Source organism: Choristoneura fumiferana, chromosome 6 (assembly GCF_025370935.1).
Source record: "Choristoneura fumiferana chromosome 6, NRCan_CFum_1, whole genome shotgun sequence".
In the NCBI taxonomy this organism is placed as follows: Eukaryota; Metazoa; Arthropoda; class Insecta; order Lepidoptera; family Tortricidae; genus Choristoneura; species Choristoneura fumiferana.
In genome coordinates, this window is record NC_133477.1 from 14,507,163 (window position 1) to 14,522,822 (window position 15,660).

The 15,660-nt window shown below is 36.3% G+C and overlaps 2 protein-coding genes across 2 annotated transcripts; one reads left to right on the forward strand and one right to left on the reverse strand.

The window, feature by feature from the left end:
- The first annotated feature begins 3,589 nt into the window (after positions 1 to 3,589).
- On the forward strand, positions 3,590 to 5,780 carry LOC141428676 (pupal cuticle protein 20-like). The gene is made up of 4 exons (XM_074088680.1): positions 3,590 to 3,647; positions 4,046 to 4,176; positions 4,916 to 5,161; positions 5,612 to 5,780. The coding sequence occupies exons 1-4, from the start codon at positions 3,636 to 3,638 to the stop codon at positions 5,652 to 5,654; spliced, it is 432 nt and encodes a 143-aa protein (XP_073944781.1). The 5' UTR covers positions 3,590 to 3,635; the 3' UTR covers positions 5,655 to 5,780.
- A 2,872-nt stretch (positions 5,781 to 8,652) lies between these two features.
- LOC141428678 (pupal cuticle protein 20-like) lies at positions 8,653 to 11,042 on the reverse strand. The gene is made up of 4 exons (XM_074088681.1): positions 10,954 to 11,042; positions 10,340 to 10,527; positions 9,273 to 9,518; positions 8,653 to 8,867 (listed from the first exon to the last, which is right to left on the reverse strand). The coding sequence occupies exons 1-4, from the start codon at positions 10,966 to 10,968 to the stop codon at positions 8,801 to 8,803; spliced, it is 516 nt and encodes a 171-aa protein (XP_073944782.1). The 5' UTR covers positions 10,969 to 11,042; the 3' UTR covers positions 8,653 to 8,800.
- Between the last annotated feature and the right edge of the window lie 4,618 nt (positions 11,043 to 15,660).

Genomic DNA, 15,660 nt, shown 5'->3' on the forward strand with positions numbered 1-15,660 from the left:
GGGCATCCGCGACCCCCCGGGGAGTCGCGACCCACAGATTGAAAAACACAAATCTATGAAACTGTAAGTACCTATACTACTACTCTTATACTACAGACATTATTGGACTGTTTGTTTTGATAGCTTCAATCGAAACCACGGTTCGTGCGTCAGACAACATGGCGCTGAACGTGCGAAAACTTCCACTGTTGCTATTGTACAAATTAGCATTATATTTTATTGCTTGACAGAAAATCTTGGCAGTCTGCCGGTTGATAAACAGAGCGTACTCTTTTCATTTTAAGCTGAGGCCGTAGCATACTAGCATTTATCGTAGATATATAGCAACCATCGCAACTATGCTACGATACACTCTTAATTGGCATCAGGTTTTTGATAGATTTTAATATTTTAACTTGAATGATAAGTACTATCTATTAGGGTATCAGGAATAGGATGGTTTATGTTATAGCTACTGCATTTTTTGCACTTGACAACAGATCTAAAAACAATGCGGCGAAATCGACATTTGCTAACTTTCTCTTTTCGCGACGTTCTTCAAACTGTAAACAGTGGTGTTATAAACTTATCGCCAACATTTGTTTTCATTATGGCGGTAAGAAATAAGTCTGTCTGCTAATAAGTTGTATCTAACTTATAAATGTCACCATATAAACACTAAACAGTATTGATATGTACAAAGTTACACAAACTTACAAAAAATGAAGTTCGAAAACCGTTTGAATACCTAGTACTCATTAAACATTTTTTAGTCATCATACATTACACAGGCACTCGCATCTAGACAGTTATGTTGACTCACATGGGTTAATTTAAACTTACTCTACTCTATTCAACCCTACTAATAGCATTAACAAATCAACTAACATCCTACAAAATAGTTACCGAAATCAAACATGACCTTTGAATAATTATTTGATTATTTCAACGTGACCTTTATGTGCATAACTTAAACTCCTCTGAGGATCGATTAATTATGGTACTCTAATAATAATCCAAGATTAAACCTTTAAATGTAACAAAGGTGGAGAAGATATAGCTCTCCCCCATATTATCCCGTTGGGTGTCGTAGAAGGTGACTAAGGGAAAATCCAGAAGACGGGCAGCAGCATCTTCTGCGTACCTACACCATCAACGTAATACTGCGATCCCCAAGCGGCCTGCCAAGCGTGCGTGGGGATTATGGCACCCCCCCCCCCTGTAATGCAAGGTATAATTCAGTTTCTTTGCGCGATAGAATCTGGAATACGGAAATTCGTTCTAAGGGGGAGGCCTTTGTTCAGTAGTGGACGTCTTCTGGCTGATGATGATGATGATGAATGCGTGTGTTGTAGTAGCCTAATTATAATATCATGGGACACTGACACCAATTGACAATTCCCAAACTGAGCAAAGCTTGTACTATGAATACTAGGCAACGGATAAACATACTTATATAGATAAATACATACTTAAATACATATTAAACATCCAAGACCCGAGAACAAACATTCGTATTATTCATACAAATATCTGCCCCAGCCGGGAATCGAACTCGGGATCTAAAGCTTCGTAATTAGGTTCTCTAACCACTTGGCCATCCGGTCGTAATGGTTTTGAATTATAGCCCTTTAAGCAGAGGATAGTGGGTTCAAAAACGGGCTTGCGCCTGTAAGTTTTCCGAACTGGTATAGAAAATGAAATTAAAAATTGACTACGAGCTATACGGTGAAGAAACACATCGCGAGGGAATTGTATAAACCTGCGAAGTAATTTAACGATGTACTCAATCCGCATAGACGCTGCTTCTGAACAGCAGCCCAGTAGAGAGAGCAGAGCAGAGCGAAACTCGAAGTTCGTGTCGTACCGTCCCCCTCACTCTCGTATTAAATAGTGTCGGAGGGACCGCACGACACGAACTTCGAGTTTCGAGTTTCGAAGTAGCCCTGCAGGCCCTCTCATTCTGAGAGGAGGCTTATGTCCGGCAGTGGGACGTAGGTATATAAGTTGAGATGTTCAATGCATGAAGCTCCCTAAATCTCTCAACTTAGCTATTACGAAATTCGAAGTTTGTATCGTACCGTCCCTCTCACTCTCGCATTAAATAATATAAGTTCCAACGGGACAGCGAGATACGAAGTTCGAATTTTGCATTGACCGGGCCTGATGTCAGCCGCATTGTTTGCAGTGATGATGAACGGCCCCAAAGGTTGCTAAGTGAGATAGTTTACAGCGTCACCTCGCGCCAGGGCGGAGCAGACGTTCCTAGACGTGGAAATATATGTGGCTTCAAGTAATAAGAGGTAGCGGTTACAGTTATGAAAATATTTATAAGTTATTTAACTGCATTAACAAAAAAAAAACAAGCGAATTGATAACTTTCTCATGTTTTTGAACGTTTATTGTTTTTAAAACTTCTGTAATTCGAATTTAGTAAAAGTATTTTATTGTGGAGTGGATATACTTGGAATATAACATAGGTATTTGTTTGAAAGACACTCTTGTATTTGACACTCTTTACTGATTAGAAAAAACCGCAGTCCACGATAGAAAATAGTAATAATAATGTATAATTTAAAATGTATTGCTCTGTGCCTTTAGATATAGGTAAAGTAACTATTTCCCAATAATAAAAATAATAATAAATAAATAATAAATATCACGGGACAATTCACACCAATTGACCTAGTCCCAAAGTAAGCTTAGCAAAGCTTGTGTTATGGGTACTAAGCAACGGATAAATATAATTATATAGATAGATACATACTTAAATACATATTAAACACCCAAGACCCGAGAACAAACATTCGTATTTTTCATACAAATATCTCTTCAAGCTTCGTAGTCAGGTTCTCTAACCACTAGGCCGTCTGGTCGCCCAATAACTCTTATTTGCTTTTCTAATGTGCGCTGCGCATTACCTATTTAAGCTTTTTTCTCTGAACATTTTATAGAGATTTGCTAATTAGTTTATCATGATTATTGTCAACCGAAACACTGTCGAGCAAAGGCACCCCCTTAGAGCGTCATAATGAACGAGATCTCGCCACGTGCCTTCACCGGTTGTCCACAAATCGCGACATCATTTCGTTATCCAATAATTATTCAATTTATGTCTGGTTTTATCAGTTAACATTTGAAATCAGAACTTTTACTTTGTATTTATTTTGTTTTAATTTTCTTAAATACGAAAGTTGGAGCAAAAAGTTTATATTTTAGAAATTATTACTCAATTTCATCGTTTCGGTAGTCACGTGCCGCGAACTGGACATATCGAAATAGAAGTGCCAAGTGATGGCCATATCCACAAACATAAACTGTGGATTCTGGTTTCGTCGTCGTCCATGTGTAGCTTTAACTACACACGTGTGACTAGTTCTGAACCAGTGAGATATACCTTTGGCCTCATCTGCACTTAACATCAGTTGAGATAGGGGTCAATCACGGTCAGTTATAGGTATGTAAAAAAAAGTTAGTCACAGAAATGCCTACATCTTGTAACTTACATCCAGACTTTAAGCGTATCGACAATAGCGAGCAAGGTGAAGCAACCTCCCGAAAGGGCAAATCCGACCGATATAAAATGTCGAACATCCCCGCAGATTACATTCCGAGTTCCGACGGCGAACAATAACATCACGTACAACACCCACAGCATGACGAAACTGGTAAGAACCATCAATTGGCTTATTTGATACCTTTCAAGTCTGCCTTTGCTGGAGTAGTTTTATCATTATTTTCGAGCGCAGTAAAGTAAAACTATTATGATTAAACTTATAATACCTATCTAAGTACATATGTCAGTTGGCATCCTTGGTCGATGGTTTTCCCCTTCAAAAACTACCATCAAAAATGTATTTTGACGTATAGGTATTTTGGAGTATCAGCTGCTTTGCCTAGTGCCAGGCCCTTTCCTTGCTGCCTAAAGTTAAGGACATGGGATATTTTAACCCTTTAAGTATGTAATAGAAGAAATAAAGGTAGGAAACTGTACTTCCATGCTGCGTGTGTATGACCAGACTCCACCCACAAAAAAAACCTAGTCTAAGTTATTGTTTATTCTCAGGTACTATTGATGACTGTGGCCGTGGCAGCCGTGCACGGCGGTCGCTTGGACCACCTCACCGGCGGTGCCTACGGGGGAGAGGCTACGCGCTTCGAAAATGTCAACAATGGCGACGGCAACTACCGCTTTAGGTAATTAAATATGCTGTTAAGGAAGACAGTCGCTACTCTGCGAAACCTGTGTCTAAATATATGAAAGAAGGAAGCTAACTGAATGATCGGCTGGCTGACTTAGTTAGTAGTACTTATATACACAACAACGAACGCCCAGACTGCCTACTGGTCCTAGGGCTTTTAAATTTCCTTTCTTTTCACTACATAGGCGTGCTCTATAAGGACGATTTTTAGAAAATTAGATCCCATCCCAATAGAAGTGAAATAAGAAGTGTTATATGTAAATTCGAAACTCAGTGGTTTCGGATTTCCATATAACACTTACTACTACTACTTACTACATAAAAGTCAGTAAAGTTTTAACAAGTTATTGTTTGTCGTGTTTAAATCATGTTGCTACCTTACTAATGTTTCAAAGTATAATAATTTGTTGCTAGCTAATACAATGGCATTGTTAGCAGGTGTTATTGGGTAGTTGGACATTTTATTTAATTACTTCGCATACATTACATTTATTCAGCAGTGGTGTAGGGGTTATAGCCGGCAGCACGGATTGCTGAGGACCTGGGTTCGATTCCCAGCGCTGGTCTCTTTTTCTGGTTTTTCTGTGTATCCATGTCTCAGTTTGTATTTTCGATATAGTTTCACGGGATACCCGTAAAAGTAACAAATTTGGAGTTGAAATAAAAAATACTCCAAAAAACCAATCATAATTTATTCTTCTTCTCCATAAACGAATTATTATATTTACGTCCAGTTATGAAACTCCGACCGGCATATCAGCGCATGAGAGCGGGTCGCCGCGTGCGCAGGGTCCCGAGGGCCCCGCCGTGACCGCAGAGGGGGCGTTCTCGTACCGCGCGCCGGACGGCCAGCAGATCTCCGTGTCCTACACCGCCGACGAAAACGGCTTCCACCCCGTCGGCTCCCACCTGCCCACACCTCCTCCCATTCCAGATGCAATCTTGAAGTCCCTCGAATTCAACAGGCAGAATCCATCTTCGTAAGCGTTTTTGTATAATTTTACAGTCGAGAAAATGTATTTGCTAACCAGGGTGGAACCTTTCACAATCATATTCACGATGATTCTTTGGCCAATGACTAAAATGAATGTCAGAATGATATTTGCAGCGAAAAGGTTTCACTTTGGTACGCAATTCAGTTTCTTCAAGTGTACCTACAGAACAAACTTACTTAACAATCTGTCTTGCTGTACGCATAGTAGTAAAGTTATAAGAGTTAGTTTATTGATATGGACCTCCGCAAAGTAACACCTAAATCAATCAATTATTTTAACACATAAGCTCGAGCCCGTCACTGTTGGCGTAGTCAGAGATCCAGTGTTACTGTTAACACCTAACTATTGTTATTTTACTTATTAAAAAACTTTGTGAAATTACAGTGATATGTGGCTTTATATTACTTTTATTTTTATTTTCTCTTTTGTTTTCAGTGATGATGGTTCCTACAACGGCCGCAACTCCTACCGCTTCTAGACGATTAAACCACGTGCTAAGGATATAGTGACCTCATAAAATGCCTGGACTGTGATATTGAAATATATTTATATAGTTCCATAAGTTATTTAAAAACGAATCAATAAACAGAATTGTTTACTAACATTTTCTTTATTTATTTTATTGAATTCGGGTTAACAGTTCATTAGTTTGACTATACGTTATTTTTATCGTCGGCTATTGGTAGCAGTTGTTATTTAAATATCATTAAATACAAAAGGACCATATACTTAGATGATTTTCATAATCATACTTTTACTATTTTTACTAGGTATTTCTAAATAATAGTCAATTTTGTATCAAGTTGCAAAAGCGAGCCGTAACAAACGCGATGAGTTGACTGAGAACATTATTTATATGCCGAATTTGATTTGACTGATCAGCTCGGCATGCGTGAACGAGAGGAAAATAGTATTATTATTTATTAGCGACTCGCCCCAGCTTCACACGGGTGCAACATTGAAAAAAAGTGGAGACAACATGAAGTTTACTATCAAAGGCGGAAACTGCATTTCTTTAACTTCTTTTCCCCAAATCTCCTCCCCCGCGCGGAGCTGGGGCGCGCTGCTGGTTAAGTATATTTTATGTAAATCTTCCTCTTCAGTCACTCTATCTATTGATAGACCACTTAAAATCAGTTGCATAGGTAGACTATTGCTCACCTTGTAATATTTTTTTTTCTGTGTATCGGTTTTCTGTATCGCTTACTATGTCTGGTGTACAATAAAGAGTCTTTGTATTGTATTGTATTGTATTGTAGATTAAAAGGTCTACCCGTGCTTGTACATACAGACAGCGAGAAGCAGCTTTGTTTTATACTATGTAAACATAGAGATCAAGATTAAAAATGTCTTAGTATTCGTTTTAATGACGGTGCGAATTGAGACGATATTTATTTTCAAATCTATTCAATCCAATATAAATAAACTACGTTTCCACAATATCCGTGTAGGTAAGTAGGTATAACCGTATAATGAAATGTCTAATGGTAGATCTAATACAAATGCTATTCAGCAGTTGAGACAAAGAGGGTCGGCTCATTCAAACGTCTCTCGTAGCTAATACAAAGATGTTGTCAATATTGTACGTATATTAAGCATACATTCACAAACTCGGAGTCAAAATGTTAAAATTATTCGTTTCGTGAACCTGAGCAACGAGCAAAGGATTTCTATTACTACTATTTTATAATTTTCCTAGAAAAGTCGACCTGAGCCATAGGAAGTAGGTAACCGTTACTAAAATAAATACGTCAGATTGATTTAGGGACACTTTAAATAGGTAGCTATATTCTACGAGCGATAAAAGTCCACAACTTTGGATAAACTTTATTGAGCAACTTTAAAAGTAATTGCAGGGCGTAGACGCGCAGGCACCTAGAATGTAACTTAAAAAGATTCGTGCACGTGTTCAACGGTTATGAAAATCGGTTAGTCCGAACGTTTTTCCCTTCATTTTAATTAGAAAAGTTGTGGCGGCTACTATACCTGATTATTCGTTTCAATCTCATCCCTTATTAAAAACTAGCCCTAACTATTTCATTTAAAGTTGCACTTCTAACTTATAAAGTTCAAAAGTCAGTTTTTTCTAGTTGACTATGCTTTTTAGATTTTAGAATAAAATGGACAGCTATTTATGAATCAATTATGAAAATATTTTTTATCCCACCTACCGAAAAATTGGTTCATCAATAAGTGCAAAAAAGGTAGGTATGTACATTTTTACAACTTTTAAAGAGGGCGGATAATATCTTTGAATTCGGATCATGTGCGTATCTGAATTAAAAAAACCGGCCAAGAGCATGTCGGACACGCCCAAGATAGGGCTTCGTAGCCGTTACGAAAAAAATCAAGTAATATTTTTCTAAGAATTTCGCATTTTGTGTGGTATCTTCCAAGTTTAGGTATATTTTTAACCCCCGACGCAAAAAGAGGGGTGTTATAAGTTTAACCGCTATGTGTGTCTGTCTGTCTGTCTGTGGCACCGTAGCACTTAAACCGGTGGACCGATTTGAATGCGGTTTTTTTTATTTGAAAGCAGGTTTTCTAGCGATGGTTCTTAGACATGTTTTATCAAAATCGGTTCACCCGTTTCAAGATCTTCAGCTCTTTTGTTCGCTGCGGTAGGAATCTTAGACGCATAATGGGTATTTACTTTAGGTACTTTCAAACATATTTGGGTCCTAAACTTTGAAACACCCATGTATGCTATATAACTATGCAAGATTATGGAATTCTCGTCCTGATGCTGCAGCCAGGATATCCAAAACACTAGTAGGTACACTTTTGATAAAACCGCAGGAAAAATTCGTGTCTGCACTCCTGTCCAGTGGTGGTGTAGCGGTATAGCACGCAGCACGGAATGCTGAGGACCTGGGTTCGATTCTCAGCGCTGGTCACTTTTTCTGGTTTTTCTGTGCTATGTTTCAGTTTGTATTTTCGATTTGGATTTTACAGGATGACCGTAAAAGTAACAAAATTTGGAGTTGAAATAAAAAATACAAAAAGACTACATAAACCAATGTTAAGCCATTAGAAGATTTTTTTATTAATATTATGTCAAAAACGTGGTCACTAAAGGCTCAAACGAATGCACTATGTAATTTCACTGTCCGTGTTGTTTTCTATTACGAAGTCTCAACAGTTTATAGGAAGCTCCTTCGACACGATTGAGAATTCAAAGAAGGAATAGTTGAGTAGGTGTTCCATGAAAGTTGCAGGGAATTATTACACAAGTTTAGCTCTATCATGCTCGCTACCACTCCCGGTCTGGTGCATTAAATAATAACAGAGTTTTATACTGTCTGTTGGAATTTAAAGCGAGATTTTAGCGGCCATAGCTCAGTGCACATTGGGAATGGCATTTATAATTTTTGAAACGTTTTAATGTGGAAATGACTACCTATACCTAACTAAGTTTTATTAATTTCACTGTAATGTAAAATATTGAGTTAGCGGGTTGAAATGAAATAAGTAAATATACTTGTTAAAATAAATAGCTCTTTTATTATAAATGTTAGTGAACAACAAAAAGTAATTAACTGTTTTTTTTTAAATAAATAAATATGGCATCACGATCACGTTTAAGGCCATCAATTTAAATAAAGAAAACTATTCTTGTTTTGTTCAGTAGTGATATCCTCCAGCGTTGTTGTTGTAGGTGTTGTAGCGACCGTTGTCGTAAGAGCCATCCCTGTAAACAAAAAATGGTTTATTAAAAGTAAAGGAGGGAATAAACTTGCCACATACTGGTGGCTATCGGATCCAACAGCATTACGAAGAACCCGTATAAGAATACAACATTTTACGTTTAAGAACCTATAAATAATAATATATATATATATATTAATACTCTGGCTTATGAAAGCTTGAAAAAATGCCGGTTACACGAGCCCACTTTTCCGAGCTAAGCATTTGTGTTAATAGAACTGTTTCTAGCTAGTTCCAGTGATTTTTACAAGTAAAAGATAAGAAAGAGTTGTAGCATTGCTCACAAAATAACCAAAAAACTTGTTTAACGCCCTAAATGTCTAGTTATGAAAAGCATACGGTTATAATTTTCTTCGAGTTTTTTTATTGAGAAATGATTGAAACTTACGAAGATGGGTTTTGCCTGTTGAACTGCAGGGACTTCAAGATAGCTTCCGGGATGGGAGGAGGCGTGGGCAGGTGGGAGCCGACGGGGTGGAAGCCGTTTTCGTCGGCGGTGTAGGACACGGAGATCTGCTGGCCGTCCGGCGCGCGGTACGAGAACGCCCCCTCTGCGGTCACGGCGGGGCCCTCAGGACCCTGTGCTCGCGGCGACCCGCTCTCGTGCGCTCTGATGCCATTGCCAGTCTCATAACTGGAAGAAAAGTTTTATTGTTAAGATTTTACTGAAAACTTCAGATTAAACTGGGAAAAGGGAACCGACAAAAACCAAGTTTTCCAATCCAAGTCAATAGATGGTTTTTAAACGCTGCTATTAACGGAAAGAACATGGCCGCCCACGGTAATAATTATTGACAAATAATTATTTATGTGAGGCAATAATGTCTTACAAATGTAAAATTTCTGAATAGGTACCTACGCATTGAAAGCGTTAATCGGTATTATGTTACTAAGTTTAAATTTCCTAATGAAAAACGAGGCTTTTTAAAAACTTTCAGCGCTATGTAAAGTAGCTAGGTTAGTTTGAAGCGAAGGAAAAGTTCTAGAACAAAGTTACGAAGTTCCCACATCTACGAGCAGTTGGTAATTTTTCATTAATTATTAGACACAGAAGTTACATTATCTCGTAGGTACTTTAATGGTTGCAGTTCAACTATACCCTTCTTGATGGTTTTACCAACTTTTAGTTTATAAGAAACCAAGCAGGTGCAATAATTATTACAGCACCACTACGATACTTTACACGGTAAACTACGAACCGTACACGAAGCGCCTGTGTGAAACGCGAGAAACACGCGCGTCACCCGCTTAAAATTTAACATAAAACCTGTATTTTTCCAAATTAATGACAGTTATTGATAATTAAAAACTATATATATTTATAGTATGTGGGTACTGTCTACCAAATCCTGATGATATTATACCAAAATAAACCAAGTCTTCTAAAAGCGTACCTCCGGCTCTTTTAAAGAGTAGAAATCTAAATAATGTAGAAACAGAAGACTACTATTTTACCTGTATCTGTAGTTGCCGTCACCGTTATTAACATTCTCGTAGCTCAGTATGGGTATTTGTGGGCCGCGGTTGTACCCGGATGAGGCCCCACTGTAACCATCGTAGCCCTGGTTGTAGCCGCCGCCATAATTTTCCGGCCTGTAGTGGGCGGCCGAAGCTAAGGCCAAGACGGCGAAACATAGAGCTGCCTGAAATGGGAAAAAAGTATTAAAAATTCGGCCACTTCGATATTTTTGGCTATAGTAAAATTCTGCAGTAACCGATTTCAAAACTCACGGACTTTTCGGGTAAGTTAGTTTGTTGTATCATAGTATTAATGTTTTTTAAATTTAAAATAGGTAAATATTAATATTAAATTGAGTTCCTGTAATCGCTCTCAAGTAAATTGATGAGCAAAAACCATAAAGTTTTTAATTGTTATTTTCACACACTTGTATCTTTGCAGTTCAACTAATCCATAATAATTTTCAACCGTGTTTTCAACAAAATCTTAAGCTATTGTTGAACATGTGTTTAACACATATCATTACATTGTAAACTAATGCTTCAATACATATATGTGTTAAAAACCACGTTTAACGATAGTTTCAGGTTTTCGCGATAAGATCACGAACCTTTAGGGAATTCATAGCTGCTTCTCAAGTGCAAGTTCTTTTACGCAAGTGCTTCTGTGTATAGCTTCAAAGAACAGTTCTTGAGTCGAAAGTTGATGACAGAATGATGTGTTAGAAGCGCTTCAAGTTTTTATATCGGTATCGTTGGTAAGTCACCTTGCAGTTGTCGGTTATTGAATAACATTCCATGGCTACCCCCTGCTGTTATTCGATTACTATGGCATGATAAAGATTCACGTTTTAGGCTAAACTATTGCTAAAGTTTTCAAAGAGTGAGCTTTACTTTTGTTTCCTACTTATTTTGTCACGCAATACTTAGGTATAAAAATATTTTCGATGATCCTTTGGGTGTGATTCTATTTAATTAAATTAAAGATTAAGAGCGGTTTCGCACTAGGTCCGATCCGAATCCGTGAAAATACGGATCGTAGTGGTCGTAGAACTATTTGTATGGTAGTTTACGCACTAATCCCCTGTTTCACCAACCATTAATTACATTTATTTGACGGTTAAATGTGATGCCGTCTCTGTTTGTTTTGTTTGATTAGAGGGAGACGGCATCACATTTAACCGTCAAATAAATTTAATTAATGGATGGTGAAACAGGGGGTTAGTGCGTAAACTACCATACAAATAGTTCTACGACTACAGTGTGACATATTATAGGAATAATAACTTTATTGTATTCCGATCCAATTTATGAACAGCGTAAACAAAGACGCCATTAACCGAACCATAGACATTTTAGTGATGTGAAAACCTTAAACCTATAGGAAAATAATTAATCTGAATAGATCAACGTATTTTTGACTATTTTATTATTTACAATACTTGATTTAATTCCAAAGGCTGTTTATTCAATTATAAAAGCAGTATTTTATTTTTATTTTTATTAGTATTTACACTTATGTAAGTAAAAACAAAATTTTATTAGGTATTTTAGCGATAATTATTATTAATAAAGTTACAAAAGTAAAAAGGTTATGCTTACCTACCTAATTTTGTCAGTTATTTTCAGTCCCGCCCTTAGTCCATTTACGGTCCGAAGGATAGTGAAATATAAACCAATCAGTAAGAAAATAATATTATTTTAATATAATAAAAATATATTTACTTTAACGTGTAGTAAAATTTTACTTTCACGATTTCTGATTTTTCAATAAACTCTTTGTCGTCTCTAATGAACGCTCCTCTCATCGACTCGAATATTGACTGATAGAGTTTCCTTAAAGGGATAAGGTCACTTTTGATCACGTATCAATTACTACCTAGGGATTAACTAATTCCTAATTGTTTTTTTGTATGTAATTTTTGTGTATTTTATACCTATGTCTTTTTGTTTTGTATATGGCTAATTTGAATTTTATAGCGCATTGGTGTTTTAACTCATCTCATCCCAGCCTATATGTACGTCCCACTGCTGGGCACAGGCCTCCTCTCAGAAAGAGTCTTTTAACTGTAATGCTGTAATTTTTTGTTGACAAATAAATAAATTAACGTTTGTCATTTGTGTTTATTTACTTAGTTATTTTCGTACGATAAAGAGTTTACATGCATCCTACTCGTACAAAAAAAAATACAATTGCCGAACAGAGATATGCAGGCAACGACTGAATACTTTTTATGGTCAACATCATAAATAAATGATCACTTTTTTACCTTGTCGCTTTCAGTCGCTACATGATTTCGTATGGCTTTTCAAACATGACGTTAAAGTGACGAGGTACAAAAGAGATCACTTATTTATGACGTTGACTGTACTGCATGCATCCGAACTACGAGTACGCCAAAGAAACTACCTACTAGTCTTAGAATTATTTGAGGCATGATGTAGTTTTATTCGATACTTACTATATAATTTTCTGAAATTTTGTAGGTATATAACTAGTTTTCTACCAGCGTCATCTCTGCGTGAATTCATCTATCGTGTGAAATACGATTTAATTTCTGAAATAAAAGTAGCGTACTTATATCTTTTTCTAGCGCTCAAAATAACGTGTGGCAACACATGTTGACTGGAGGCTTTTTTTGGTGTCCTGTCGTGTCACCACGTAATTCAGTTTTTGTTGTTAGTTTTATTGTTTTGAGTCTTATTACTGTAAGGTGGTGGTGCTGATGGAACCAAAATCAAAGAAATGAAATGAAAAAAAATGATTTATTTTGCTGGAACATCACAATCAATCAATCTTTCTTTTTTTCAAAATTGCTACTTTCCTAATCTCATCTAAATTAGCCAAGAGGATTAACTTGGACTACAAACGACAAATATACATAAAATAATAATACAAGAATAACACGAGTTAGCTGTTGCGCGCGGCTTTTCTTGCGAAAAAGATTGCACTTGCTTAATTTGTTAATTTTTAAGTCTCTATTTTTTTATTTTTTTAGCTAGTTTTTTGTGATAAGGAACATATCGTAAACACAGGTTTCTATAGTCCCAGGGTTCATCAATAGTCCAAAAGGACCTTTTAACATTTCGAACATTACGGAACTGCTAACGCAGTCTAAGGGATTCATCGTGCATTTTCTATTGAATTAGGCTGCGATGAAGGTAATTTAGCCGATCTCAGCTAGGTGGCGACTACAAACTACTACTGGTGGAGTTTGTTATCTGTCGCCAGTAGGTTGAACAGCTTAGTACAGGTTGAGCTAGCTCACGAAACTTCTGTTGCTGGGAATGAATATATCTATTGGAAGATATTGGCGATTGATTTATTAGTAAGGTAAGTTATTCAATAACGTTTTCAAGGTAAAAGTTTATTGAGAAGTTGTTTTGTTTATTTTTGTGACGTGAAATAGTAAATTTTCATACTTTGAGTTCAAGTATGACCATACTGAATGTTTGGATCATAATTGAAAAGTATTTTTTATATTACAGATCGGGTACCCCTATAGCCAAAAATGTCACGGCGGAATAATAAATAAATAAAATAAAATAAATATATGGAAAATAATAATAATAAATAAATAAATTTAAAATAGAGCCACCTAAGAAAAGAATACAAAGAGGGCCAAAGTTCAAAGGGCAGTTGTTCAAAGTACCTGAGCTGGAAGCTATTGACTGATTTTGTTAATTGTTGATTATTGTGACTGATTTTGTCGTTTCTACTACTGGCCCTATACCACGAAGTGCAAAACTCGAACTTCGTAACTTGCCGTCCCGCTGACGCTTATGTCATTTAATACGCGAGTGAAAGGGACGGTGCGATACAAACTACGAGTTTCGAGTTTCGTAGTAGCCCTGCTGTTCTGACAGTCAAAATTATACCATAGGGAAAATGCTAGTTACGCGGTATTGTAGTTAAAATCATCAACTAATCGTCGTTGCTACTTTGTTGACTATTTTAACTGTCTTTTTTTTATTTGAATTTTGTTGATTTTTTTAAACTTCTGTTCTTGAATCTTTGGATTTATTAAAACTGTGTCTACTTTGATACTTTGCAGTTTTTTTGTAATTCCGAATAAGAGGCATTTTTTTTTGATTTTTGAAGATTTTGTTTTTGGAACAATTGAGTTTTTTTTTTTTTGTAAGAAGTAAAAATATTATAAACCTAACACACATACTTGTGCTTTTTATTAACTCAGTTGTATTTAAAATGGCCGGCATTACTTACATCAAACTAAAGATTCTTTAGGTACATTATCATTGTTCTAATCGAGCTGGTGTAAACTAGAAAACTTATAATACAACTATGGTCCAATAAAAACAAATTGTGATAAAAATGTTTTTTGTTATTTTTAAAAATAATTAGCACTGCTTCTTAATATACCTCTAATTATTAATCTTGCAAGCTCGAAATCCAGTTAAAAATGTCACCTGTTGCAGTGGAATACAGTTTCAAAGTTATCGACGTCTAACTTTGGACCAGATATACCTGAGTTTACGGTAGAGGTTTTTTTTATATTAACTCAAACAATGAACAGCCTAAACCACGACTGAAGGTAGAGACTTAAAATTTGACAGATTAAGCAAGTGCGACCTTTTTCGCAAGAAAAGCCGCGCGCAACAGCTTCGTATTATTATTTTATGTTTGCCATTTCCATTACAGTCTCTTCTAGGAAAAAGCTTTCCCTTTTTATTTCCACTCATTTTTAATTCGCAAAATTTTGTCAATCAAAATCATAGTGTTGGTATTTATATCAAAATTGTTATATAACTATGTATGTATTTACTCGTCAAGACTAAAGGACTTAGATAATGTACACGTCTGTGGTGCACGTGGTTGCCAAATATTATCCTGTATAGCTTGAGGGCGATTTGTATAGGTCGTAGCTGTAATAAGATTGGTTTCACTTGAAGTTGCCAAGTGTATTGCCTTATCGAAACATTGATCTTATTTGAACTCATAGTTCTAATACCTTCCTTCATAAGGCGTTGTTTTATGCTCGTTGGCACAAAATACAATACCTACGTAAGTACTGTAATTTTTGCAGTAACTTTGTTGTTTTTGGTATTTTTGTTGCAATGCAATTTCATCTTTTAAGATGGGTCGTCCAAAAACGCGGTCTGGAATAAAAAAAATGTATAAAATCCTCTATAGATAGATTTTAATGTTTTGTCATTTTATTGGCACATTCGTTATTTTACAGTACTACTCGTAGATCTACCTACCTATAATTGCAAGTTTACTAACGTCATCGTATACAGTATGGGAACCATTATAGGCACTTACGATGATTGATTCCCCGAAAAGAAAAAAATCCATG

Bases quoted from the DNA above. Each gene is read 5' to 3' on its own strand.
- LOC141428676 (XM_074088680.1), top strand. The intron at 4,177-4,915 runs GTAATTAAATAT...ATTTACGTCCAG, and splicing joins GACGGCAACTACCGCTTTAG to TTATGAAACTCCGACCGGCA. The intron at 5,162-5,611 runs GTAAGCGTTTTT...TTTTGTTTTCAG, and splicing joins AACAGGCAGAATCCATCTTC to TGATGATGGTTCCTACAACG.
- LOC141428678 (XM_074088681.1), bottom strand. The intron at 9,519-10,339 runs GTAAAATAGTAG...CTTTTCTTCCAG, and splicing joins GACGGCAACTACAGATACAG to TTATGAGACTGGCAATGGCA. The intron at 8,868-9,272 runs GTAAGTTTCAAT...TTTTGTTTACAG, and splicing joins AACAGGCAAAACCCATCTTC to GGATGGCTCTTACGACAACG.